Source organism: Fringilla coelebs, assembly GCF_963513975.1.
Source record: "Fringilla coelebs genome assembly, chromosome: 3".
Classification (NCBI taxonomy): domain Eukaryota; kingdom Metazoa; phylum Chordata; class Aves; order Passeriformes; family Fringillidae; genus Fringilla; species Fringilla coelebs.
This window is the reverse complement of record NC_140030.1, coordinates 23,817,127-23,844,727: the sequence shown is the minus strand read 5'-3', so window position 1 is coordinate 23,844,727 and position 27,601 is coordinate 23,817,127. Positions and strand designations below refer to the sequence as shown.

The following is a 27,601-nucleotide window of genomic DNA, read 5'->3' as shown; positions in this document are numbered from 1 at the left end:
TTTTTTTTTTAGGCTGCTCACTTAAGTATTTGTGTTTAAGAAGCAGTAAAAAAACTTTTTCTCAGTGATCCCAAAGCTGTCACTCATTTTGCATGACACTAATTTTTTTTACATGACAGCAAGTTCATGACTTTTGTTTGCTATTTTTAAAGTTAGACACATCTATCATTCTTAGAAGAAAAAAAAAAAAGAAAGGAAAAGCAAACAATAATTTTAAAATTTAAAATAACTTTACTCTGCAGTTATAAATTTTTCTGATTTTTAATTTTCATCTTAAAGAGCTGTCTTCTCAAATTACTTCCTAAACTGTAGAACTGCATAGAGTTTAGGCTCAAATAAATGCTCATGTTATAGAGCAGAAGCTTCCAATAAAAGTCTGAGGCAAATCATTGGAAAGAGCACTAGAAATCCAGTAAGAATTCAACAAGGCAATGATCACTAAATACTGCACAAACTCTTCCAATGTTTAAGGCTTTTATGGAGAAAACTAAGTATTACAGCACTTTTCAGCTCATTGGGCATATTCGTCTGAGAGGCTCAAGCAGTACTCAGAGAAAGGGAACACTGGGGTACAAGTCTAACAGGCTGAAAATAGGGGTTTGCCAGCTGTTAAATGCAAGAGTATTTTCCACAAAGAGGAAGAATCAGGAAATGCTGGACTAATTGTTTATTACTTGCTCCCTTGTCTGGTATTTTCAGAGCTCCAACATCAAAAAAGTACCCTCCGGATAAATATCATACACTGTAGCACCCTGCAGTATCCTCCAATATCAAGATTCCCAAGAGCATGTAAGAACATAAAAAAAAGCCAAACGTTCCAGTTTACCGAGTTCCACAGATTTCTGGTTGTCAGATGGTAAGATGCAATACTATATTTGGGTTTTGATAAAACAAAATGTTTAATTGCTTCAGCAATTTTTTTATCCTGTGTAAATCTTTGCTCACTATGATTTTGCAACAAGGAAAGAGTTCCACAGCCTAACCCTGTGTTATTAAAATCCATAATTTACTGTTTTCTCTGAATCTGTCTCCACGTGTATTGATGTAATGCTTTCCAATTTTTCTACTGGAAAGGAAAATATAGATTCATTTCCCATTCAGCCTCTCTACACAAACCTTTATGTTCACAGTAGTTTCCCATCTTCACTCCTTTTCCAGACTGAAGCATTCTTGTCTCTTCAATCATATCTTGTAAGAAAACTATTTTATAACTTCAGCCAAGCTCATTGCCATCCTCTGGCAACATTCCAAACATAACCATGATAAAATGCTGTCATTCCACTGTTTGAAGTTTTATGTTCTATTTAATTTGATTTTTGACTACTGCTGAGGTAACAATGCTATGGAAATGTCTACTGCAAGTATCAAAATGCAACGATCACCTTTCTGATATGCTTAAGAGGACTGCTTTAAACAGCCTTCTTGATGCCAGCAAGAATTTTATTCCCTTCAGTCTTAGCTTCTTAACAGATTTTTTTCTATTTTAAGTAGACTCCTTTTTAAATTTAAGCATTCTCATAGAATTTATTGGGTTTGGTCTTCCAGTATGAATACTTATACTGTAGACATTCTTATGAAAAGGTTCTTCAACATAGCTTGAACAGCAATCCACAAACCAACTAAGACCAAGCAATAACTAACATACTTGGTTTTGCACTGCACTTCTACAGGAGTCACCAATCCCCACTCTACACCAGAAAGTTGATAAATACTATTACCTTGCTGAGATAACATTTCACAGCTTTTTTCTGACCATTTTGAGAATGTTCCACTTGTTAGTAAATGAAGCAGCTAGTTAATCAAGCCAGCTTTTTTAGCAATGCTAAAACTTCAACTCATAGGAACTCTGCATGATTTGCCTACACAAATTAACAGGTTTAAACTAAGTTTCCATTCACATAGGACCATAATTTTATGGGTACATCTTATTCAGTCCTTCCTATTATCATTGTTCCAGGATTCAATAAATTATCTTCTATCTTCTGCCTACCAGTCTGAGACATGGATGTACTAGACATGGTAATGTAGTCAGGCACTCTGGTTCTCTTATCTTATTACAAAACCCTAAATTTTGTATGTATACTAGCACAGACTCATTTTAATTTTGTACTGCCTGTGCCTCATTTGAATAACCCCATGAACAGTAGAAATATTCATTACTACCTCTAATGCAAGTTTCAGTGATCTTGACCTATATTTTGCCCAAGGATATGATATTCTCATGAATTCTGCTTACAGTATACAGCAATCTAAGCTGTATGTTCTTCTGTACCCTTTGGCATTTACTTTAAACTAAAGAGCAGAAGAAAAAGATTACAGAGAAGTTCAGTCATAATTCACAGCTTGGGTCCTCCTCTGCAATAAAATACATCTATTTTAGATGACTCCCCAAGTTCCAACAAACTTCATCTTCTAAGTCGTGTACCAAGACCTTGCCTTGGTCAGAAAATTTTAACAGGAAAACTTAAAAGATACCAGGAAGATGCTAGCCTTCTCTTCCTGCCAAACAACCTAAATTTTTCCTCTAAATGCTTTCTCTTGTCTTCGTCCTTTGTTGCTGTTACCCAGCAAAAGTTAAAGTTTCTTGAGGCTTTTACACCTGGATTTCAAAACTCCATGATGTCCCCTACAGTATCACATATTCAGTTGTTTCTATGCCACAGCTTTCTACAGTGTTCAAACACTCAACACCTTCCAGCAGTGTAGAGGAGACTCTTGTGGTGGAACTGCTATCACAGAAAAAATATTTCTGCATGACAAGTCCTAGACTCTCCCCCGTAAGGCACTCTCATTATTCCATTGCTGGTGGTACTCATCTGGACTTTCATGAGATCCTTTTTATACAGCACATCCAAATCCTCAATAATTTATAGTTCATGTGACTAAGATCTCAAATTCTGTATTTATACACTTAGCCACCTGAAGAGCATATTCAATTTTACAACAGTATTGAAATCATCATCACCGTCACACATTCAAATAGCACCAGGTCCCTGAAAGCCATTTTCACACAAATAAAATTTTGCATCACCTTTATTTTCAGGAACTTGAGGTATTTCTTCTTTGGTGTTAAAGCAGGCTGGGTTGTGTGACTGTAACTTCTATATCTGACATACTTTAAAAAAAACCAAAACCTGTGTCTGCAGATTTGCATGAATTTCTTTTTTGGCTAGTGGACTTCCATCACAAGTTTCCAGGCTGTACTGGCCTAGATTTAGGTGCCTGTAGAGTATAGATTTGTCCTCCCTTCTTGTGCTCCCCTTTTTTAAAAAAAACAAGCCCAAAATATTTGCACTTAGACCACTACCTCTCCATGCATATGACAACTGGTACAGGTAAGGTTCTCTTTACTTGATTTATATTCTAATTTCCATTGATTTATCAATTGGAGTCGTTGACACATGCATATTCATAAACTGTGTTTTTACCCTTCGTCAGAAATCTTAAGGTAGGCCTCACAAGCCCTTTGCAAATTCAGAGAAGCAGCTATGGACTAGCAAATGCTAAAGGACTGGTTGCACAGACGAAATTTTTCTTCATTAAAAAAAAAAAAAAATTTAACTTATTCCATATGGTAGAAGAGACTGTTCATGAAGTTTTATTCTGAACTTGCCAAATATCTTAAAAACCAGAATACATATGGATCTTTTTCTTTCTTGCTAGGATTTATTCTGTTTGCAGCATTTAACTACAGAAACAGTATAATGCCCTTGATGAAATGTGCTTTTATATATGAAAATGGAAGAATTGTATTCAATGTAAGTATGGCTTTCACTGTCTATACATGCCATCTGAGAGCACAGGAGTAGAACTTCTAACAAATGTACTATGAAACTAATTTACTACATTCATTTTTTAAGAGTTTACATTTTACCTTTCTGTGTAAGTCACATGCTTTATAATAGGAATAGTGTCACAGAAAAGTTATCATTTACTCACAGATTTATCACTATTTCAAGTACATTAATAAAATGGTTTCTGCATTTAAGTTTTTCAATTTAAAAATACTAGAAAATTATTATTAATGAAATATTATCTCTGAAATAGGCCACATAATTATAATATCAAGTACTCACTTTTCCACCCAGAGTACAGAAACTATTTTTACACCCATGTTCTGTGCTTTCTTCCATGTAGTCAAACGTCCATCTTTGAAGACTACATGGGTGACGTGCTTGTTCAAAGTTTTTGAAACCTGCAGAAATACACAGAGAGCTCATATTTAAGTCTGATAATTGGAAAATGCAAAGGAAATGGCTAGCGTAGCTCATTTTTAGTGCATACACCACTAGCGTAAAAATTTATTCTAAACATTATATTAAGGACCCTTTTGATCTTTCCCAACTTCACAAGAAGCCCCAAGCAATCAAAACTCCAGTCTCATTAGGCAAGTTAATGCAGGCTAAAGGGATGGAATAGCCCTTTGTTTTCAGTCTACTCTATGTTACCATTTTCAGCTCCCTACTCTAGATGTATCACTAATTTTGCAACATTTTTATTTATATAGTGCAACATAGTTTCTTACACAACAGCCAGGGTAGAAAGCACATGCCACTATCCAAGAAATAACAAAACATCTTTTAGACAAAAGAACTCAGGCTTAAAGCTAACCTCACTTTTTAAACTAATTTTTCATCAATAAAAATCACTTTTAGTTTTGGGGGATAGGCTGTTTACAAACAAAACTTATATGGGAATGCTTTAAAAATGAGAAATACAGACAATGAAAAGTCAGCACAGATGATGAATTTTCAGTTATCAGCCTCCATTGGCAAGTGATGTTTTTAGTTCCAGATACTTAATTTTTCACAAATAAGGCTTCCATTGTGGAGACCAAGCATCCCACACAGAACTGCTAGATCAGTTGTGATTGTTGATGTGGTTACATCAATAGAACTCTATTTTTACTGCAGCATCTCCCCAGCCAAATAGAAATAGCTCCATAACTTTCTGTTGTGCCCTCAGTTGCATCATTATACTTTGCCTACAACATGCTGGGTCTGTATTTAGCTTTAAGATAACTATTTAGCTTTTCCAAACATTGCTGGTGACAAGCTGATTATGACCTCTTAGAAGACAAAACTCCATGATATTTCACTATCTAGGTATAAAATGATCCATTAGTCTCTTATAGAATATATTATTACTCCAGATGCAATTGCTTACTCACTTCTGCCAGTATCTGGCTCACAGCCATGTCCTAAGGATGCTTGATGTAGCTTTGCCTCCAAATTATGGAGGAGCACCACCTTACACCTCCCTCTCACCTTTCCCTGTGTGTCTTCTGCTGCTCAGCTGAACTTTGAGATGTCAGAATCAATAATCTAGCAAAAAAACTAATTTAGAATTTAATTTCCTGACACAGTGAACCAAGCCAGCTTAGTACCACGCTCAGCCAATAATAGGGAAGTGCCTGGAATAGGGAAGGGGCATGACCATCCCTATTCAGTCATAGGGACATACTAAATAGGCTCATCTGTATCATCTGCCTGCACCACATTTGGTTATTTTGACCCTTTTGAAGAATTTTGAAGCCTTATGTTTCTGCCATATTTTCTGTGAGAAAAAAGTCTTACATCATAAGAATAGAATTACACAGGTCTGACAGTAGAGCATAGAAACATTTCTTGTTCTTCTTAATCAAGTTATTTATTGAGAGTTGTGTTTGCTTTAATAATAAAACCAGTTACCCTGTTTTGTCACACTCACTCACCTTACTTCATACAAAAAGAGAGAATTTGGGGAGAGCAGCATCCTAAATTACAGTAAGAGACATCTACACATGCCCATTTTAAAGAGCACTGGGAGCCCATACAAGTATTTTTTTAGAATAAAAAAAAATCTGGGCTGTAAAAATCTCCATTAACCAGTGACAACGTGCAAGAAGGGAAGATGCCAGTTTGACTTTGGTCTCTGGTTGAAATGTTACAGCTGGCAATTAAACATCTTTTGCACCTACAAGTCAACTATATATGGTACGGAAAAAATAATTGAGACATATACTGAAACTCTTAAGATTTTTATTTTTACTAGCACTTTCTGGAACTGAAACAAATTTGGGGAGAGTGAATGGAAGAACAAAATGTCATGGTACTTGGGTTAGGAAACACTGTACTAACAACAGAGCAGCTGTTTGTAAGTTGACGAAAACAAAACAACATAAGATACATGCTTGTAAACCACAGATTTTCAACACTTAGGTTTGCTTTGCCCACAGTCTGCGGCAAGCCCATTACTTCCCACGAGGAGCATGCTATCACATTAATATGCAAAGAGGTCTGTAGATGTAGAAAGGTTTTAAATGCATTTCCCATCTGTCAACAGCAAGAATATTACAGCACATCGGTCTATTCTCAGGTCTCTGATTTTCTGCCTTCTTGCCCTTTAAAAACTCATACTAAAAAGAAATATATGTGTCAAGTAGAACAAGCAAGCTAATTTATAATTAAGATCTTTCCTATTCCATTTATTTCAAAATAGTCTTCTTACTTTTGCTCCCATATCAAGAAGCTGCTGCTCGAAGGTTTTGGAGTAATTTTCTGCTCTGTTAGACGACCAAACTTCTACAAAGGCAGAAACACCTGGATCAGAAGACAGAAAACAACAAGTAATGAAGTATATACCATGGCTAAACTGGTTAAACTGCTTTTCCAATAAAAGTTTCTTTTATACATATTGCATTCAGTTGCAAATACAGCTTTTAGTAAACTGAGGGTCAGGCTTTAGCAGCAGAATTTTTTCTAGTGTATTTATGTCCCCTAAATTAATTGTAATGGAAATAACTTAGAAGTCTGACATTAGCTAACTTTCTACTTCATCTGTTTAAAACACAATACCAGCTTAACAAGCAATACATTATCTTTACATGACTGATCACCCTTACCATTATTTAATCATTTGTAATCTTCAGATTAGTTAAAAATTTGAATACCAGTTGATACAACACAACTTCCAAAACCAAATGTAATCACTACACTAGAACTACTTCTTGCCCAAACTCCCAGAAAATTTTGCAGAAATATTACTTAACAGTTTCCAATTGACTTAGTTTTTCATTTTATTTATATTGAAACACCCAAAATTAAGTACATATAACAGGAGCTAGTAAAGTCTCATATCAGATGCCGAATGCAACTTGAGATATTCAGATTAAATTAGCTTGCTTCATTAAGCAGATTAATAAACTCTTCAAGGAATCAAGTCAGCATCGCCTGAGAATATCTTCAAGCAACCAACCAAAGACAGAAGTACTGACAAGGAGGGATAAACAAATAAAACTCATAACAATCCCTTCATCAATTTCACACAGGATAGGCACCAAAGTGACCTACAGTTCCACTGGCCATGCCACTTTCCCATACTGAATGGCAAATCAGGAAAAGTCCAAAAACTGGAGAAATGGCAGTTCACCAAAAACAACTTCATGCAAAGGCCAGACAAGTCTAAGAACTCATGAATAAAACAAAGAGTTTAACTTTAAAAGGGTCATCCTTGGCAAATATTGCTTAATTATCCTAGCTACAAAGATAATTAAGCATATCCTTCTGATTAATTATTGTGTAGTCTCATCTATCTTCTTTCTAAAGGAAAACCAGAATAATGCTCCAATTATTCATAACAACAGAAGTACTCTTATAAAGATTAAAGTATTTTTACTAGAAATATTTTTGACATACAAGAGAAATGTGAAGCAAAGCACTTCCTCATGCAAAGCACTGGGAAAAATCTTACTATCAGTACTCCGACTTTAAATATAAGTGGGAATTTAAGACAAGTCTCCTCCAATGTGCTTTTAACTGTGTTCATTCTGCTACTACACCAGGGCAGATTCTGCCAGTTTCTTTCTTCCTTGATAGTTCAGTTGTGAAAAACAAAGCACTTGAATTTTAAAAGATATCTTCCTCTTACATCAAATATTTTATAACATTCATAGCTAAAATTCTAGAAAAACACATTGGAACATTTCAGTAAAGATCTAACTAGGAACTTAAAGGGATGCTCCTTCAAAACTCCATGCACTTGCAGTAGGATCAAAGGCGCATTTTAAATACATAATCATTAGTCAATTTTAGCTAATCAAATATACTCCAGCAAAAGGCAAAGCTTTTTACAGTTTTTGTACAGTGGATGAAAAGGAAAATGAGGAAGTGCTTTGAGCTTTTTTGAACTAGAAGAGCTCTGAGTAGAGATCGATTCTTGTAAACGTCAGCCTTAGAAGTTCTTAGAGAAGGCGGTGATCGCAGAGGAAAACGGCCATGAGAAGGCAACTTAGCGAGGCAGAAATTTTAAGATGCAGAAGAAAGCCACGACTGACCGGAGTAGGAAGAGTAGAGGGGTCATCGGGCAGTGTCCCACCGGGAAGCACCCTACAGGGGTACAGGAGCGGAGGGAGCGGCCTCACCGGCCCGCCCCGCTGCCCACGCAGCGGGGCCGGGCCTGCGCCCGGGCATGGCCCGCTCCCAGCCGGGGCCGACAGCCAGGCCCCGCCGCCGGGATCGGGCGGGTTCGCGGCGAGTCAGGGCAGCCCGTGGGACAGTCCTGACACCCCGCGACCGCGGGCCGGGCCTCCACAGCGGCCCGCCACTCGCCCTGCCAGGAAGCGCCGGGGCAAGGGCCGCAAGGAGAAGGGGAGCATGGGCAGCACGGAGCCCGCGCCAGCCCGGCGGCTCCTCTCGGCCGCGCCGGGAGAAGCCAGCACATGGCGGCCGAGCCGGTACCTTTCAGCGCGGGCTCCATTGGCGGCACAGCCCGGCAGCTCGCAGCGCCCGCCACGGTTCAAACCCGCCTCCGCGCATGGCCCCGCCGCGCCTGCGCACCAGGGCGGGCGGGCGGCGGCCCTGTCCCGGCCGTGCCGCTGAGGGCGCGGAGCGGCCGCGGCGTCCCGCGGCCAGGGTCGGAAATGCCGTGTGCTCGGCCCAGCTCCGGCCCTTTCCGGCGCCGGGGAAGGCTTGGCACACCCGAATGCTACTGGAAACAGTGTCACGGAATTAATTAGGTTGGAAAATACTTCTGAGATCATCAAGTCCAACCTTTGACCCAACACCAGTCTGTAAACTGAGTGCCACATCCAGTCTTTCTGCAAACATCTCTAGGGACAGTGACTCCACCACTTCTCTGGGCAGCCCATTCCAATATCTAATCACCTTTCCCGTTAAAAAATTCTTCCTAATATCCAGCCTAAACTGCCCCTGCTTCAGCTTTAAACTATGTCCTCTCATCCTGTCACTAGTTCCTGGGACAAACTGACCCTTAGGTGGCTGCAGTACCTTTAAGGGAGTTGTGGAGAGCAATGAGGTCCCTCCTGAGCCTTCTCCAGGCTAAACACCCCCAGCTCCCTCAGCTGCTCCTCACAGGACCTGTGCTCCAGACCCTTCCCCAGCTCTGCTGTCCTTCTAGGGACTTGCTCCCACTCCTCAAAGTTCTTTCTGAATTGAGGTGCTCAGAACTGGACACAGCACTTGGTGATCTCCCCAGTGCTCAGTACAGGGGGACAATCACTGGTCCTGGTCCTGCTGGCCACACTACTGCTGAGAGAGGCCAGGATGCCATGAAGTTTTGACAAAGCCAAACACTGAGTGAATTTTCTGTGAGACTGTTTCCCATAAGGAGTCCTGTAGGAAAGTACAGCATCAGAGAACTGCTGGTCTCTCAACTCTCTGGTGGCCCCAAACTGCAGCCTGTGAAGTGAGAAAACCACATAAAAAGGCAGCAAAATAGGGGTTAATAAAGAGCACTGTGAGACAGTATTTACCAAAGCAAGTAAAACTGCTTGAGAGCAACTGTGCTATCAACTATAGTTAGAAAACCCTAACAGGAGCTGGCTATAGTGCTCAGAGGCTGGAGTGTAGCAAATGTGATACCACAGGGAAGTCAGAGAAAAAGTCATGCTTTTCCCGGGGAAAAATGTTAAAATGTATAATGAAATAAGGGAATTAGTGAGTGTAAGGAGATTTGTTGTGAGAAAGAAGGAGCACATAGAGGAAAATGATGCTGCATAGCTTTATTTTGCAACTCACAGAGCTCAGGAGTTACTCTATAGTCATACAAATTGATGCTGTTCTGAAATCTACCAAAAGAGACTACCAGATGGGGTCTTCTCAGAAGACATATTTCCATATTGTGCCTCATGAGGCTGTGGAAGTGTTCAGAGTGCTGGCAAACCGCATGGTTTCTGAAGCAAATCCAGCAAATTAATGAAAACCAGTTTAAGACTATCAAAAATGTACAAAACCACCTTTCCCTTAGTAGAGCCTTGAATTGTGTATCAAAAATGTACAAAACCACCTTTCCCTTAGTAGAGCCTTGAATTGTGTATTGCTGAACTCTGAGAAGGTACAGGGAACACTTCAGGTTTTTCTTTTCTTTAGCTCCTTTTTTTCAGTCATTTTGCACTGGAGAGACAGTGCTGACCTCAAAAGGTTTTGGTATGGTCCGTTGTGCACATTCATACTTTTGTGGACAGACTCAGATCTTGACTCCTAGGAGTCTACTGAGCAGATGGCTATACTAATGCTTTTTAAAATCTGTTAATCTAGTATGTAATATTTTGGCATTGATACAGTTTGTTTCATTTCCAGGGCATTGGTGTTGCCCTAGATCTGTGGCAAGTGTTGAGCATAAGTTCTTGGGTGCTTCCTCTGCTGAATGTGTTCCTTTCACTTATGTATTCACTATGTGTATAAAGTAACCAGTCTATATATATATATATATGCTTGTTTTTATTTACCTATCCTTTGTACTTCTGTCAGTATGTTACACAGTTCTTTGCTAGGCAATAATAAAATATTTTTACCAAGGTTCTCAACTGTGCCTCAAGGAAAAGGGAGTCTTGTCTAATGCAGCATCTATAAACATTGATCTGGAGGCAAGTCCAGAAGGGGAGGTAGGGGAGATTTAAACGTGCATTGAAAACCCTCTGTAAAAAAACCCACAGGCTATGTTTGAGTCTTTAGCTGAAAGGTAGTAGCAGGTTTTATAGATGCTAAAGGCAAATGTGCTGAAATGTGCAATTATGCCTGCATGTTCTGATTCTACACTGGTAGAGACAATGAAAAGAAGTAATTGCAAGAAGATGTAATTCATCATCAGAGCAGACGAGGACTACTCATGAGAACACTGGGTTTGGGATGCCCACCTTTTTTATCACAGAAATGAATACATAGAATATTGAAACTGTCCCACAGATTTACAGTTTTTCCCTAAACAATTGTCGTTTTGACCTTAAGAGTTACTTTAGGATTTAATTTAAGAACTTAATTCTCAGATGGTGACTAAACTTCAAAATTCCCCTGGTAGTTAATAGTTGTCTGTTCTTGTGCCAGTATTGTCTTTCTGTCAGTTACCCCTCAGAATTTATCATCCTCTAGTACTTACAGAATGCTACACTATATTTTTACAGCTGCAATTTTGCCAGTTTGAATACATCAGGATGTTTTAGCTTTCATGCCACGATGAACTTCTGAAAATGACAATGAATGGGGCTTATTAAAATTAAATAAACATAATGTAAATGCCCACTAAATCGGCTTGTTATTTGGCTTGATGATATGTAATGTCATGGAGTTTATAAAGCTAGGAATAGAGCATTAACTGTTATATTGACATGATTTCTCTACAGTCAGTACTTACTAAGACATACAGGTTATAGAATGCTGTGCTAGGAAGAAAGAGTTTTACAGGTTAATTATATTGAGAAAGGAAGGAACTGTGAAAGTTACATTTCAGTTGACCTCCTAATAAAAAAGAAGTAATAGTTCAAAAAAAAGTAAAAGCCCTATAAACATCTAAATGTTTCCCAGCCATCCAAAAAGTCTTGAAAAACTAAAAAAAAAAAAAAAAAAAAAAAAAAAAAAAAAAAAAAATCCATCAATGCAATAATTTTCCAGATTTAGGTAAAATACAAAAAAGAGCTGTATTCTCAAGTGTCGCTTTGGTAATTCAAAATATTCCTTCTCAGCCAGACCTTAATTTATTGATATAAATTGGATGTGAACTTTGAGATGGTAATTGTAAGGCTATGTCACAGAGACAAGTTCTCAGACATAGAGTTCAGATGGTGTGCTATGCGTTACTCCCTGGGACTTTACATTAAGCATATGACAGATTCCTAGAACAAATAAGGAGGTTTGCTATTATTAAGTAAAGTCTGATTTTGTATATTTATTATTGGGTAGTGTTTGTTTTTTTATTTGGTTGGGTGGATTTATGAGCCTATTTCCAATTTGTGCAAACAGCTTTAACTTTTTGTATTTATTTTTTTTTAATCCTAAATTTCCAACTGTGAGTTATGTCCCAGATAAACAGCTGCTTCCTCTAAAGCGGTAAATCCCAGTCAATCAGTTTGTGTATTTAAGACCTGAACACTTGTATGAAAACTGGAGTTATCATCTCTACAATGCTACTTGACCATTGGAGATATAGAGGTGGGAAGAAGTTGCTGGAGCAAGTACAAACTTGCATGCTGCCTTCATGGAGGAAGCTCCAGAAATCAGCTGATTGTCCACATCAACTGTCATTTTCTACTCTGACAAGGTAAAATTCTTGTTTTCTCTGTTAGGTAAGTCTAACAGTTCTTGTCTGTGTCTGTTCCAGTTTGAATGTTGATTTTTAAAGTAGCATACAAAACTATGCAGTGTTTTGGTGGCAGTGTTCTGTGCGATTAATACTGGACTGACAGATTTTCTTTACATACTCCACCCTGGGATCCTTTCCTCAGGACTACGTAACTATTCTGTGATGAACTAATTTCCAGCTCATGAGCGTTTGGATTGTAACTGTTTGTTCATTAGCTTCTAATTAATAAAAGAAACCCTTTCCCTGCGCCCGCCATCAACCACTCCGAGCTCGCGCCACAGCGCCCCCTGCAGCCGCGGGGGAGTCACCGCACCTGCCCTGCCTGCCGGGAGCCACCAGCGCCCCTGCCGGCTGTGACCGGGACTGCACGGAAGGGGAAAGGCTGCGGCTGGGAGAGCGGCTGTCACTGGGTCTCTGGTTCTGTTTGGTGTTGCTGCTGTTGTTGCTTGTTTGTCTTGTTATATATATATATTCTAGTATATTTATGTATATATAATTCTGTAAAACTGTTATTCCTTTGCCAATATCTTTGCCTGAGAGCCCTGAAATTTCAAAGTTATAAGAATTTGGTGGGAAGGGGGTCACATTTTCCATTCCAGTTAGGCTCCTGCCTGCCTTGGCAGACACCTGTCTTTTAAACCAGGATGATAAGATAGAGGAGTCACACCTCAGTAGCCTCAGAGGCATTCTAGTCTCTTTGCTTTTCCACAAGCAGGATGCCTCCTGAGACTGCAAACAGTGGCTTGTTTGTTCTCCTATTTTCCTTCTTTGGCTGATGCTTTAAAAGGCATGTTTTAACTTTCCACTTCTGTTTCGTAGAATAGTTTATTCTAAACAGACAAGAGGACATTCCTGTCTCATGTTTTTACTATTTATTTTAGTATATATTATGCAGACTATTAGTGGATATTAGTAAAAAAAAGACACCAAACAGAAAAAGCAGCTTTTTAATAGCCATTGTGAGCAATGCTGGGAAAAAAAGTTCCATATGCTTGTGAGATGTATGTGTGGGCATTGTCAAAAAAATGTTACTGCTACTCTCAGGCCTTATTTGTGTTTCACAGAACATTTAAAAATTATGAGAGATATTTATTTCCTGCCATAAAGAAAGTGTAACATTATGGATTGTGTAGTCTTACAAAATTGTTGAATGTTCTCATCAATGAGATGATTTTGTTCATTTTCCAATGTGAAGGTCATGATTAAGAAAATGACATGAACTAAGTATGAGACCTTTTTCAGGAAATGAAAAAGCATTTAATACTTTCTACTTTCAGTAAGGCAGTGACAAGTTTTATTTTCTTTTTCTACCCTGTAATTAGGAAATCACTGTTTTTATATCCACGGCTAATGTGCTGACACAGCACCAGCTTTATTTTGCTTTTGTGAAAGAGTGATAATAGGATAGAGATCTATCCTTGTTTTAATTCACCCAGTAAGACAATGTCTTTTATGCACTGTGACCCCAGAGGCCTATCGTGGAAGAAAAAGTCAGCAACATGCTGAAAAATAACACCCCACCATGTAATTGAGAGTATGACTCAACAACATGCTAATAAGCAGGTGTCTGTGTCGTTCATGATGGCATGGAAGGCTTATGCATTTCCCCTCTGAGCAGTTTTCACTGCCTGCAGTTCAAGCTGAGACTAAAGGGGTTGAAAAGCCAGTTTATCTGACCTCTGTACTAAAATTCTGTTGTGAAGGTTTTTGATTTTCCCAAGCAATGTAGAACTGTACTTCTGAACACAGGCTTCTTACACCTCCATGGAGATGCAGCTCTGGACTATGGAAGACAGCATTAACAAAGGATATCTCCAGTGCTTCATGATTGTACTCTCACTTATTTGCTGCAGCTGACTCATCCAGAAGCAATGGACACAGCAAAGAGACCAATGGTGCAAATTTATATCAACCTGAAATGAATGATCAAAGCTCATTTGAAAGCATCTGAAGTGCTTTACTTGCCAACTAGAATTTCTAACTTGTATAAAGGTTGGCATGGTGTACACAGGAAAGGAGCTTTCTGTTACTGTTTCTTTGGAAATAGGCAGCAAAACAAGGCATATTACTACGCTTTTAACTATAGTTTGCCTACATCCTGTCAGCAGAGCTTGTCTCCCAAGTTAAGTAGGATATGGTAGGGTTCAGGCTCAGAGAAGGGTGACTAGTGTGAGCAGAAGTACCTGATAGATTCCAAATGGTTTAGTGGGCCTCAATATTGTCTGGAAAACAGCTAAGTGAGGGCAGATGTGTAAAAAGGGATGTACAGACTGATGAGTGACCTATGGAGGGATACTGGGGAGAGGCTGTTTGCTCTCTCTTCCCAATAAAGCACAAGCATTCAAAGAAGTCAGTAGAAGTCATATTCATAACAAAAAGAAAATGTGGTTTTTTTCAACACAAGAGGAATTTAAACAGTAGAACTCCCAGCAGTTCAGAGTTGCGGCTGAGTGGTCACAGAATTCAGGTGGATTATTAAGTATTTATGCCTAGTTCAGGAAATCCTGAAACCATAAATAGGCTGAAACTCTGAGACAAGTTACTGGGTTAGATAAACTCTGACTGAGAATACATATTTTTATGTTTCTAAAGTTTCAAGTTTTCAGAGCCTTGATGCTGTAAGAAAGTTTGTGACTCCAACTGATGTGTAATATCTGTACTGCTGAGTTTAAGACTGTCATTGAGAGGGACCTGAATGGGCTGATTGCAACATTGTTAAGTTCAACAAATATCCAAAATCCTGCCCCTGGACAGGACTTATGGCAATAATGAAGTGTGGTTTGGGTTCTTTCTGTAGGAGGACATGGAGAAACTGTAGTAAGTTCAGTGAAGTGCCATCAGGATGACTGGAACATTTGGTCTTTGAGGAGAGGTTGAGGTAACTGGGCCAAGAAATGGAGCAGGTTTCCCAGAGGGGTTGTGGAATATCTGTCCTTGGAAGTTTTCAAGAACACAGTGCACAAAGACCCAAGCAAATATTGTCTGAGTTCAGTTTTGTACCTGACTAGACAAATTCCCAAAATGCCTTCCAACCAGATTTATCCTTTAATACTAGGAATTTTCAGCTAGATCACCTCCCTGAATTAAGTCAGTGCATGACTTCTGAGCAACAGTGCCAGTGAGAAGCAGGGATGGGAACACATTATCGAAGGAGGAGTGGAAGCTCATCTGACTTGGACCAGTGTGTGGTGTTGTGGAACTGGTCCATGCTATCTTTCATCCTGGGCTGTAGACCAGGACTGTGGTGTTCTGAATGTGAAACAAAACAAATGGCACAAAACCACCTGCAACCCGATCTTGTAGAGAGCAATGGGCCTTCTGCCTTCCTGGGACCTGGGTTAAAGATATGATGAGAAAACTTCCTACTATGGTATGATTCTCAGATTATGATCTACTACTAATTTTTCCTGTAGGCAATGGTGAAGTTGCAACAAGGAACCTGAGGGCAATCAGGAGAGATTTCAGGGCCTTGGGACAATAGGTTAAGGGATCAGGAGCAGAAGTAAAGTTCACTATCCTTCCAGTTGCAGGAAATGATGAGGGAAGACACTGGAAGAACCAGAAAATTGGTACCTAGCTGTGATCCTGGTGTCACTGGCAGAATTTTGGGTTTTTTGATCATGGGTTGGTCTATGTGACACTGAGCCTGCTGGCAGCAGATGGGATACACCTGTCTCAAAGGGGAAAAGGATCTTTGCATAGCAGTTAGCAGAGCTCATGGAACGAGCTTTGAGCTAGATTTAAAATGGGAAGGGGATAAAACCAAGTTCCCTAGAGATAAGCGTGGGTGTGGCATGCCAAGTTTTGAAGGATCATGTGCTAGTGAGGTCCACAATGTGCTCATTACATTGAGTACATTTGGAATGTCCTTATAAAAAATGTGCACAGCATGAGGAATAAAAAAGAAGAACTAGGAGCTTTGGCTCTGTCCCATATCTATGACATTGTTGGCGTAAGACAAAAATGATGGGATGAGTCCTATGATGGGGTTCTATAATGGACAGTTATAGATTTTTCAGGACAGATAGGCAAGCAATTCCAAAATATCAGAAGTCAAGTGGCACAGAAGACTGGCTGAGCAGTAGTCTTCTAGATCTTAGGAAGAGGAGGAAAATATATGGACATAGGGGACAAGGACAGACAACATAGGAGGAGTACAGAGATGCTGGTCATTACTGTAGGGATAAAATTCCTGTTTCCAAAGCTTGATTAGAGTTGGGAAGGACAACAGTAAGGGCTTTAAAAATATGTTAATATCAAAAGGAGAATCAGAGGTAATAATATTGGTCTGTTGTTGTTGGGGGCAGGCACCTCCTAAGCAAGGACATAGACAAAGCAGAGATGTTTAATGCCTTTTTCGCTTGTTTTCAACACTGATGGTGGCAAATTGAATATGGGTCAGCTTGTCCTGGCAGCCAAAAGGGTGAACCGCGTCCTGGGGTGCATCAGAAACAGCACTGCCAGCCAGTCAAGGGAGGTGATTGTCCTCAGCACTTCACTGCTGTAGCCTTCACATGATTTTGTGCAGTTTTGTGTATCACAATATAAGAAGGACATCAAAGTATTAGAGAGTCTCCAGGCGAGGCGGGCCACAATGTTGAAAGTTCTTGAGGGCAAGAGTTAGGAGAAGCAGCTGAGATCACTTGACTTGTTCAGCCTGGAGAAGAGAAAGCTGAGAGGTAATCTAAACCTTTCTTAAGGCAGGCAGCAGAGAGGGAAATGCTTATGTCTCTCTGGTGACCAGCGATATGGCACAAGGAACTGGAATGAAGCTATGTCAAAGGAATTCAGACTGAAATTAGGAAAAGGGTCTTCACTGAGCGGGTGGTTGGTTACTGGAACCAGTTCCTGAGGGAAGTGGTCACAGCATTAAATCTGACAGAGTTCAAGGAGTGCCTGGTTGATGCTCTAAGTCATATGGTTAATTTTATATAGTCCTGTGAGGGACAGGGAGTTGAACACAATGATCTTTATGGGTCTTTTCCAACTTGGTGTATTCTAGAATTCTGTGAATAGTTTACTACTAGGAATGCTATCCTCCAGAATGCTACAAAGCACTTAGTTTTTAGTGCAGCATTTATCAAAGGTACTGATAGAGTCAACTGAAATTATCATCATTTACTGCCTTTTTGTGTTGTACATTCTAATAAAATGATTGATCCTAAAAATTGCTTTGCTTTAATTCCGTTTCTCCATCTCCCTCCTTTTTTTCAAATATGTTTAAACAGCATCTAGACTAAGAACTGCAAAAAGGTTTTGTATGCTTCCAGCTCTGCTTAGCTAACCTGTTATCACAGTAAATAGGTGGATGAAGTGCAGCAGGACAAAGTGTAACTCTCAATACATGTGAAAGTAGATTGTAGGCAAGAAGCAAAGGAACAAATGACAAATGTTAGATAAATGTCCATTTATGTTCAAGTAGAGCCAACCCATTTTCATTGTTTCTATTACTCATCATATGTTTTTGGTCATGAGGAACCAAATTAATCTTTAATGCAATTCTAGTTAAGCTAGTAATGATTATGGGCCAGCTAATACTAAATGAAAAAGATTCAAGAATGGATTATAAGAAAGAAGGTAAATGGCAGGTGGGAGACTTGGGAGCACTAAAGATTAACCCATTTGCTTTTCAGTTGTTTGAAGTTGGATTCTAATTTCTCTTTCATCAAGGCAGAGATAAAATATATTTGTATCATCAGAATACAATGAACCCTATGAGAAGAGTCAGCAACTTTGTCAGACTGTTCAAAACACAGCAAAACAAGATAAAAGGGTGCTCTGCAGTTAAGAGTGAGCTACAGATATATAGATCACTTAGCAGGGATTTGGAATATGACTGGTATTTGTTATGCAATGACCCAATGGATATGAAAATTTAAAGGAAGACACAGATCTACTGGAAAAGCTGAAGAGATCCTCAGATTGAAAGACTGAAACCCAGAGACAGATAACAGGACTGTCATTTTATGAGGCATCCCAAAATTTTAGATCAAAGATTGTTTTACAAAGTCTGAGATAATTTTGAATTGCTTATCTAACTACTTAAATTTCTGCATTCTTTCACCTCATGTAGTTCTGATACAGTGTAACACAAAGCTAGACATCATGTGAACTAAGACATCATGTGAACCAAGACATCATGTGAACCATGCTGCATTATGTTAATTTGCCACATGTATGTTACATTTACATATGACTATTGAAAAACTTAAAAATCTATCCTTTCATGAAGCCCAGCAGCACTGCATAACATATCCAAAAATAATTTCTGTTCACCTAGTTGGAATGTTCACATTGGTTTTTGATTGCTGTAAATTAAGGCCTGAGACTCATGAAGCTATGGCTAGCCATAAAAACACTGGTCATGAGCAGTAGGCTTGACTAGACCCATGACTTTTGTGACAATTTTGCCTATCTTTCAGGGTGGCAAATACAGAGCATTTTTGTTACTGAGGTATGGACCTATAGGGAAGTCACTATGGAATTCATCTGTTAATTTGTAGCATAGCAGATTGTTCAATAGCTGCCAAAAACTCTGCTCTTACCTAGAAAAAAGTGAATGATTAATGACCCTTTCTCACTGACTCTTGAAAAAAAATATTCACAAGAGGCAATGTATGTACAGGAATTGTTACATTTGAATGACAAATTCATTGCCTGTTCATGGCCTATGTTAATTTCTTTTGTGTTGATAAGTTACTTATAGTCTTAGAAAATATCATCTGCCTTCCTCTGAAACAAGACATGTTTGGGTTGAACATCTCAAACTGTTAAAGGATTTGTAAAAATGAGGCCAAAACCCAAAATTCTCAAAAAATAGCAGAACATCAGGGCAAAGAAATAGCTTGTGGCAGTCTCATGTAGGACTTGCAGATAACAGCAAAAATGTGTCAGGCAATAAGGGAGTGAATATATTACTGGGAAAAAAGTTGCATCACTAGACTTGCTCAAATAAAAAGCACTATATGGAGTCTCAAATGGGATTGTAAAAGTATTCATGCTCTAGGAATATACTCAGTGATGTGGAATTCATCTGCTTTGCCTTCCAGTTGGAACAAGGAGTTCTTACTGGCAATATATTGGGTTATAAAAAGTATTTTAATGTTTCTTAGGGCTGAGGAAGAGAGAAGGTGTTCTTACAGAAAGAAACTTCAGGAGCAGCAAAGGTTGGGAGAAACAATAGAATGAGTGAGGTCTGTGTCTTTTTGAGTGAGGTCTATGTCCTTTCTATTTCCTATATTTGGATCTAGAATGTGGATGTCTTATTAGAAGCCTAGAGAAAATATTACTGGAACTGCTTTCCAATAGTTTGACAAGTCTACTACAAATTAGACATCATAATTCTAGTGTAATAAACGTCAAGGGCATTTTGAATTTTACAACTACACCAAGGATAACTTTTCTCTCCTCTTGTTTTAAATGCAGAGACCTTAAGTAGTTGGACACACAATTTTCATACAGTGTATCCATGATGAAATATCTTTGAAGGTGAAACAGGCTTAAGAAATTATCCCTTTCATACACACAATGGTAATACCATTGTTATTTGCTGTCCCCTCTTAGTGGCACTAAGCTGTTAGATGTTCACACTGCCTAATCCGTTTCCAGGTTAAAAGCAACATTTTCTCCTCCAAGATCCATTTCTTTGAACAATGTTACTTTGTTTTAGTGATCTGAGAAAAAGTTGGAGGGGAAGGGGAGAAAAGAGGGGGGGACTGAAGGAACTCTTCAGGATGAGAAACTTAAATGTGCTTCATTATTAAAGACAGCATATTGTCAACTACAGCCTCATTTTTGACAGTGGTGTTATGCATAGCCTCTCTACTTTGCATTATTCAGTGGTCATCCTTGTTTTTTCCAGACCGTGACCCTATGTTGTATGAGAAAGGAATTCAGGACTTTATTCATATCTGGCCTCAGTGAGAAAAAGGAAAATCATGTCAAAGTCCCAGACCTGTCTGTGGTCATAACATCAGGATCACTACACCCTGACTATGAAGGTAAGCTCTGGCACGTATTGCTGCAAAAGTTATGTTTGATTGCTGAACACAGGAAATGTACATATTTGGGGGGTAGGGGCTGGGGTGGAGCAAGAATGAAGAAAGAACCTTTTGCTAATAAACAAGCACATTGGATTTTAGAAAAGTAGGCTGTATCCATCACATCGCAAGAAAGAAGCATGCCAGAAGATGATCTTTACTTGAATCAAAGCTGATCAATGCTTCTGGTTACAAAGAAAAAATCAGGACCATGATTAAACTTAAAATGCTGTGGGGAAAGCAGTTCCTTAATTTTTTTAAAACAATTCTTGTATCACTTTTCAATATTACCTGAGTTTCAGAAGTCACCTAGAAACTAAAAGGGAAAAAGCTAGCAATTTTTGCAATAGTTTTGTTTTACATCATAGGAACATTGCTCTTGTTCTCCTGATCTGAAAGGAGGCTATCTGATCAACAGAGATAAAGACATTATTTATTAAATTCAAGGCTAACCAAAATGACTCTTCAACAAGGACCAAAGGGTTTCGTTTTGGAATATGAGAGGTACCAACAAAGTAGCATAGGGGAGCTCATTTTTACTTTTTAATGTGAGAAACCAGCAATGATATATTTTCAGCATGTCAGGAGAGGCATCTGTTTTCTTATTCTGATCTAATCCTTCCTACTACCCTGAAGCAAAGGAATGCTATCAGAATTAATTAGTTACTAATTGTTCATTACTTTTTTCCTGGGTGCCCTTATGTCCTGTTAAACTCAACAGAAACATTTCAACTCAAGTTTCATTTTTTCAAAAGGCTGTAATTAATTGTGATAAAATGGTGCAGCTCTGCTGTTTTGACCAGAGCATGGAGTAAAAATAATAGATTTTTATGTGTTCTTTAAGAAAGAGCTTTACACTCTCATTAACAGTATTTGAAACCAAAAGGAAGCACAGTGAACAAAGCAGTTTCAGGGAAATGAGAGAGTAATAGGGGAGAAACATGGCTGAGGTCCAGGTTAGATTGTCAGAAAGGAAGCAGATCTTTGGCAATGACTGCTGGCTACTACACTTCTTCAAGAACTTAAGAAAGAAAAATCCTTAGGGAAAAAAAATGTTATAAGAATCATCAACCATGTAGTTTGCTTACTGAATTGGTATCTACTTTTACAAAGCAAACCCACTGCTTAGTGGCTGTGAGTTCTTGTAGAATCAGAAAATGTTTTGGGTTGGAAGGAAACTTACAGATCATGCAGTTCCAAACCACCTACTGTAGGCAGGGACATCTTTCACTTGACCAGGTTGTTCAGAGCTCTGTGCAGCCTGGCCTAAATTTCTATTACACAAGGAAGAGAAAATAGGACTTTCATTAGTATTGGAAATGAAAAGTGTTAACTTGCATATGCTAATATTGCCTGGCACCAACAATGATATCCTTGATGCTTCCTACCTGCCAGCAATGCCACCTCTTTCTCCCACCTGAAAACAGGTCAGTCTCTGCTCACTGCAATGTATACTTGAAGGGGTAAACTGAATCTGTCCTTAGACAAATATTGTAGCAGTAAGCCATATGTAAATAAGTAAACAGGGATTTGTACAGACTATAAAAACCCCCCACCCAAGCTCAGAAACCAACCAAAAATTTTAGTGTTAGTTGCTAACAGAGAAGACTAATCCCTGTTGCCAGAATGCTGAGTGTACTTTCCTTTGACACATTGTCACAACACCCGCCTTGCTGCTCTTTTGACCTTGCCATTGTCCTGCCTTTTCTCTCTTGAAAACAAATGGGAAAAAAAAAAAACAAACCCAAACCCAAACTCAAAACCAAACCAGCCTAATTTGTGACCAGAAACAACAGCTGCAGAAATGCCAGAGTCTGCAGATACCAGCCCCTTGGTTCTCGGCCAGCAGCTGACTGGGGCATTCAGAGGAAGGTGTGTAAGTGAGGAGGTCAGTTCTGCAGTATTCATTATTCTTACCCAGACTGCTTCTCTGGATCCAAAAGAAGACTGCGGCTTGCAGGAGTCCTAATCATGTGAACCAAAAGTGAGACACTTGTGATAAGTGTACCCACAGCTCAGGTAGAAAAATGCAGTTCTAGACACAGCTCTAGAGTCCTTCTGTTCTCTCATAGTTCATCTGGAGTGACAGCTCTCCTCCTAAAAAGTAAATACAACCCCTGATGCCATGGTGTGAAACTGTTGCTCACAGAGTGGGCTTGAATGTTTTTAATTATCTGTGGCATTTCTGAGTGCTTAAAATCTCTATACTGCAGTCTTTTCCTGTCTGCAAGAAGGTTGATATTCATTCCTTAATTGGCAGTAGTGTGGACTGAACCTGCCATTGAAGATGCATGGGATAATTCAAAATTTTCACTGTGAATAAAGACTGGGAGTGGAATAAAATGGAACATTACCAGGCTGGATTTTGCTTCTCTCTAGACAGAGCTTTTTTGGGGCTCAGACTATTTCTTGACTTTCCTCAGTCTTGCATATTACCTCTATTTTTTCACATACTGACACAATGTGATCAGTGTGGTTGATGAAAGGCAGGAGCATATGGGACAGTAAAGTGAATGAACGAATTTGTGAGATGCAGACAAAAAGGAGATGAAAAAGCAATAGGAAGGCCTTTGGCATCTTACAGGTATCTGTGAAAGAGATTGCTTGTACAAGCACACCCAACTCTGTAGGTTTAGATTGGATGTTCAAAGGATTTGCTTCATGGATGCAGAAAGCAAATAGTGATCTGGAGCACCATGGCTGGGTTGATCATCGAGAACCTAGCTAAGTATTAGCTAAGATTGTAGATGTTCCCAAGAAACAGAGAATCATAACCATTTTTGGTTTTATTCAGATGGTCGCTGTTCCTGCAGACATTGTTTGTTATGATTTATGACTTTGCTGAGTATGTTACAGCTGTTACCTTGGAAATTTGCCAGTGACTTTGTTTTAATATTCTGACACACTGTTCCACTTCCAGTGGGGGTAGCAGATTTATAGAGATGTTGAACTGTTTCTTCTCTTTATTTTTCTGGCTTTTTAAAGCTAATTCAGGATTATCACATTTTGATTTAAGAAGCATAGTAGGTGTTGGTTCGCATAATGGTCCTAATATTAGTCTATAGAATGTGTTGGGTATTTTAACTTTTAAAATGTGAAATTACCAGCTCTTCTATATTTGTATTTATTTGTTTATTTATTTTAAATTGTATTTATCTGACAGATCAGAATAATTTACAGGATCCAGATTATGAAAGTTCAATATTCCAGGATCCGAATAGAAAATGAGGTACCATCTGCATTTTTAAAGTATTTTTTTCTCTCTGTCTCTGAAATTTCTCTAGTTTACTGGTTCCTGAAGAAACAAAGCCAAAGAAGCACTGCCATTAGCACTAGGTCATGAAAGTACATTTTGATGATTTTAACTTTAAATGTTCTTTACAATATTGGAATGCTTTAGCTCATTTCATGTTAAATCTGACCTCATGGAAAGTCATGGAAAGCTGCTTCTAACATTTCTTTCAATTGAAGAGTTGAATTTCTAGCAGCTATGTTTCCCAGCCTACCAACTAATAAAAGTGAATTATATAACTGGTTAAAACAAACTTCTACCTTTAAGGAGTTTAGTCATTGTTTCTCCAGCTTGTTAGTCCTTTTTTTTTTCAGCCAACTAATAATTCTTTATGAGCTCTTCCATAACACTGAAGATATATATAAATGTGCTTTTTTTTTCTTGTTGTCCCATAGGAACTCCCTCATTACATCTATAGACCTGTACACAATTCTTCAACTTTGGTTTACTTGTATTCTGTTGTCTCTAAGAATAGGTAATTTTATTCATCCCAGTCCAATGATTGAACTTGTTTAGTGTGTAGCTTGGAGATTTTTTTTAACAGCCAAAAGCAAAGAAATAGGCATATTTCAGGATAGGTCTTCTGTCTTCTTTTTAGATTTATTAAAATAATGCCTAGAATATAGTGTAAATCTCCAAGTGCCTTTGAATATGCAGCCTTAGGAGGTTTTAAAGCATGAAGATAATTTTTATTTGGGAAACTGTAAAAACGAGACAATGACCTTCTTAGATATCCTGCCAGAATTTTTTATAGGCAGGCTTATATAGGTCTCATTAGGTATTAAGTTTTTACCAAATACTTTTTTTCCTCTGGTGCTAGTATATATACTGCAGGGAAGCATGCTGGCATGCTAAAGAATTCATACATAAAATTACCTGTTCTAAATTTTAGTGGATAGTTTGCCGTATTAGTCTGCAGGTGAGCTGATTGCAACAAAGATCCCGATTCTGCACTTTCTTGCAGTCTGCCTGAAATATTTCTGCTGTATTCAACAAGGAGAATGCTGCTGAAATTGGGACTAAAAATCCTGATTGTGTTCCCCAAACACTTTAAAACATTCTACGGTTAAAAAAAGAAAGTGAAATCCACCTGACTGATAGGTGATTTCTTCAGGAAAGACTGAAGAGCCATGGTTGTGTATCCCACATTAAGAAGCTGTATCTCATAGATCTGCTACTTTCCCCTTTCCTAAGGACTTTGACAGAGCCTGACTGTACTAGGAGGTCTCACATCTCTGAAAACAGTGCAAACAAATTCCCGAGATCATTCCTGCTGATGTGTGATGCTGAGATATCCTCTGTCTAGCCACAAATCCTACCTGCAAACACACACAATAGAGCCAAGCAAGACAAATCTACTAAGTTCCTGGTTTATGAGAATATCTTCTTGCATTTATCTAGCAATAAATATTAAACAGGATAAAGGAAGTTCATGCTTAAATACACCTTAACCAATTATGATTATTTAACATCTTATTGTTTGTGAAAAGAATACTATCAAAACTAGTACGTACCTTTAAAGAAGAAAACGGCAGTTTTGGTATAGAAACAGCTAGATGGTGCTCATCTGCTTTTGAATTTGTAGGGCTGCAACACAGGTGATTTAAATCAGGAAGATATGGTCTCTAGGAAAAAATGTGTAATCAGAATCATCCTGTTCACAATGTTTTTTACAGATGCCTAGAAGCATTTGCTGACTTACAATTAAGGTTGTGATTTAGCTAAGATGGAAAAATTGCTTTGCAAAGCATTACAGTCTTTTCTTATAGTAAATCAAATGGTTTGAAGGGTAGTTATCCACATACATGTTTTGTAAGAGAAGTACAATGCATAGAATATATACAGTAGCATTTCTTTTAACTACAATACAATAGCATTCATTTTAAAAATAAAATAGAAAATTTAAAATTATTTTTCTTAAGGGATTTTTGCAAATTAGTTATATTACCTTTTAAAAGCAATCCTAGTTGCAATGACAGCCACAAAGAGGGAAAAAATAGTAGAACAATGACAATATCTGAATATTTGAAGCCCAAGAGTTAAACTATCTTTAAGGGAAATATGACATTCAAAGGGATGCCATTAACTTCACAATTACAACTGCAATTTTAAATTATGTACCTCTTAAAATGCTAGGACAGCCTAAGATGAGAGAACAGTTTTTTTCTGTTTTCTGATAATTCTGTATGTTCCTGATTATATGTTATGTGTAGTCCACGTTATGACTTTGGAGGTTGTGCATACTTTCTCAGATTTTGCTGATAGTTGGTGGCAAGATTAACATTCAAGATGAAAACCAGATGGGCCAGGATATTAAAACAGACTGATGAAAGGCAGTCAAAAGGGACAGAGATTCATGTTATTGTTTAGTAATGAAAAACCGCCCATTTCTTTTTTACACAATAGAAGATAATCATGTCTTTTGGAAGGCAAACTTAAAGAGAAATTTGCAAAGCTGTTTTCAACATTTTTTTCCAGAAAGCTGAAATATTTTGAACAAGTGAATGAAATTTACTATGTCAGTGTAAGTAAGCATCTTAGGGCATGTAAGTATCTTAGGGCATGTAAAAGTCATGGTAATGTGTTTGATGTGTGAGGCATTGCCTTGTCTCCTCTCACTCATATCTAAAAAAATTATTTCGTTTGTATAAATTTTATAGCACTGAAAATTGCCTTATCCTCTTCATATTTTAGCACTTATTTACATACCAATAATAAAATGTAAAGGTCCTGAAAATACTTTGAACTATCGTACATTTTATCTACTTATATTCTTGCAACATGAAGCAGCATTGCCACTTTTATGCTTTGGCATCATTTAATGTGCACAGTTCTGTTGAACTTGTTATTTATCATGCTGAAAGATAAATACATCCCCCATATAAAAAAGGAAAATGACAAAATGCTACTGTATCGCTGCATGTGCTTGAGGAGTGTGTTATTTTCCAACAGAAAAGGTTAGCTCTGTATAATTTTACTAAAAGTAGAAGATGGTGAATTTTTCAAGCTGCTACTGAGGCAGTTTCCTGTTTTTACGGATGACCATGTCAAGTAATCATGTTCATAACCCAATCAAACTCAAATTAATATCATCTTTTCCTTAGTGACCCCAGATTAATGGCTTATAGTAGTATGTGATTAAATAGTGCATTTAGGTTTTCTAGCCATACTGGTCGTTTGTCACTGCCAGATGTAGAGAATAAGGTGAACTTCAATTTTGTAGACCCCTCTCTTGGTACTGGGATCCAGAATTTTTTTACAAATTGAGAAGCTTAGCGGTTTGCAAATAACACGTAAACAATGGGCATTTCTTCTCTGGACACTGTATTGCCTGCTGATTCCTTCTTTATTAAGTAATTTATTGAATTGTCAGGAGACTTTTCAACTGATGAGGTAGGCTTTATGCAAAACACTTCCTGTGCCTTTTCCATAGTGACAGGATGCACCAAGGCATTATCCAGCTACTCCCCTTACTCCAGAATTCTGCCGCACGTGATCTTCTGCTGCAGTCAGACCCTATGCTTTCCACAAATTTGCTTAGTCCCAGTTTTTGCCTCACCACTTGCCCTTTCCAGATCCCTTCCCAATCTCAATGTCCCAATGCCTTCAGAGCTAATTTTGCACACTAACCATTTCAGTTCTTTCTACTTGCTTTCTGTTCCCTGACTCTTGTTTTTCCCTTTTTCCCTCACTTTGC

General features: G+C 38.4%; 1 protein-coding gene across 1 annotated transcript in view; it reads right to left on the bottom strand.

Moving 5' to 3' along the window:
• The window catches only part of MCPH1 (microcephalin 1), a 122,643-nt gene extending 113,843 nt beyond the window's left edge, over positions 1–8,800 (bottom strand). The window contains exons 1-3 of the mRNA XM_084202602.1: positions 8,718–8,800; positions 6,490–6,581; positions 4,077–4,195 (exon numbers count right to left, since the gene is read on the bottom strand). Coding sequence (XP_084058728.1) covers positions 4,077–4,195; positions 6,490–6,581; positions 8,718–8,736 — 230 coding nt within the window. The 5' untranslated portion in view covers positions 8,737–8,800. The remainder of the gene's footprint in view (positions 1–4,076; positions 4,196–6,489; positions 6,582–8,717) is intronic.
• Between the last annotated feature and the right edge of the window lie 18,801 nt (positions 8,801–27,601).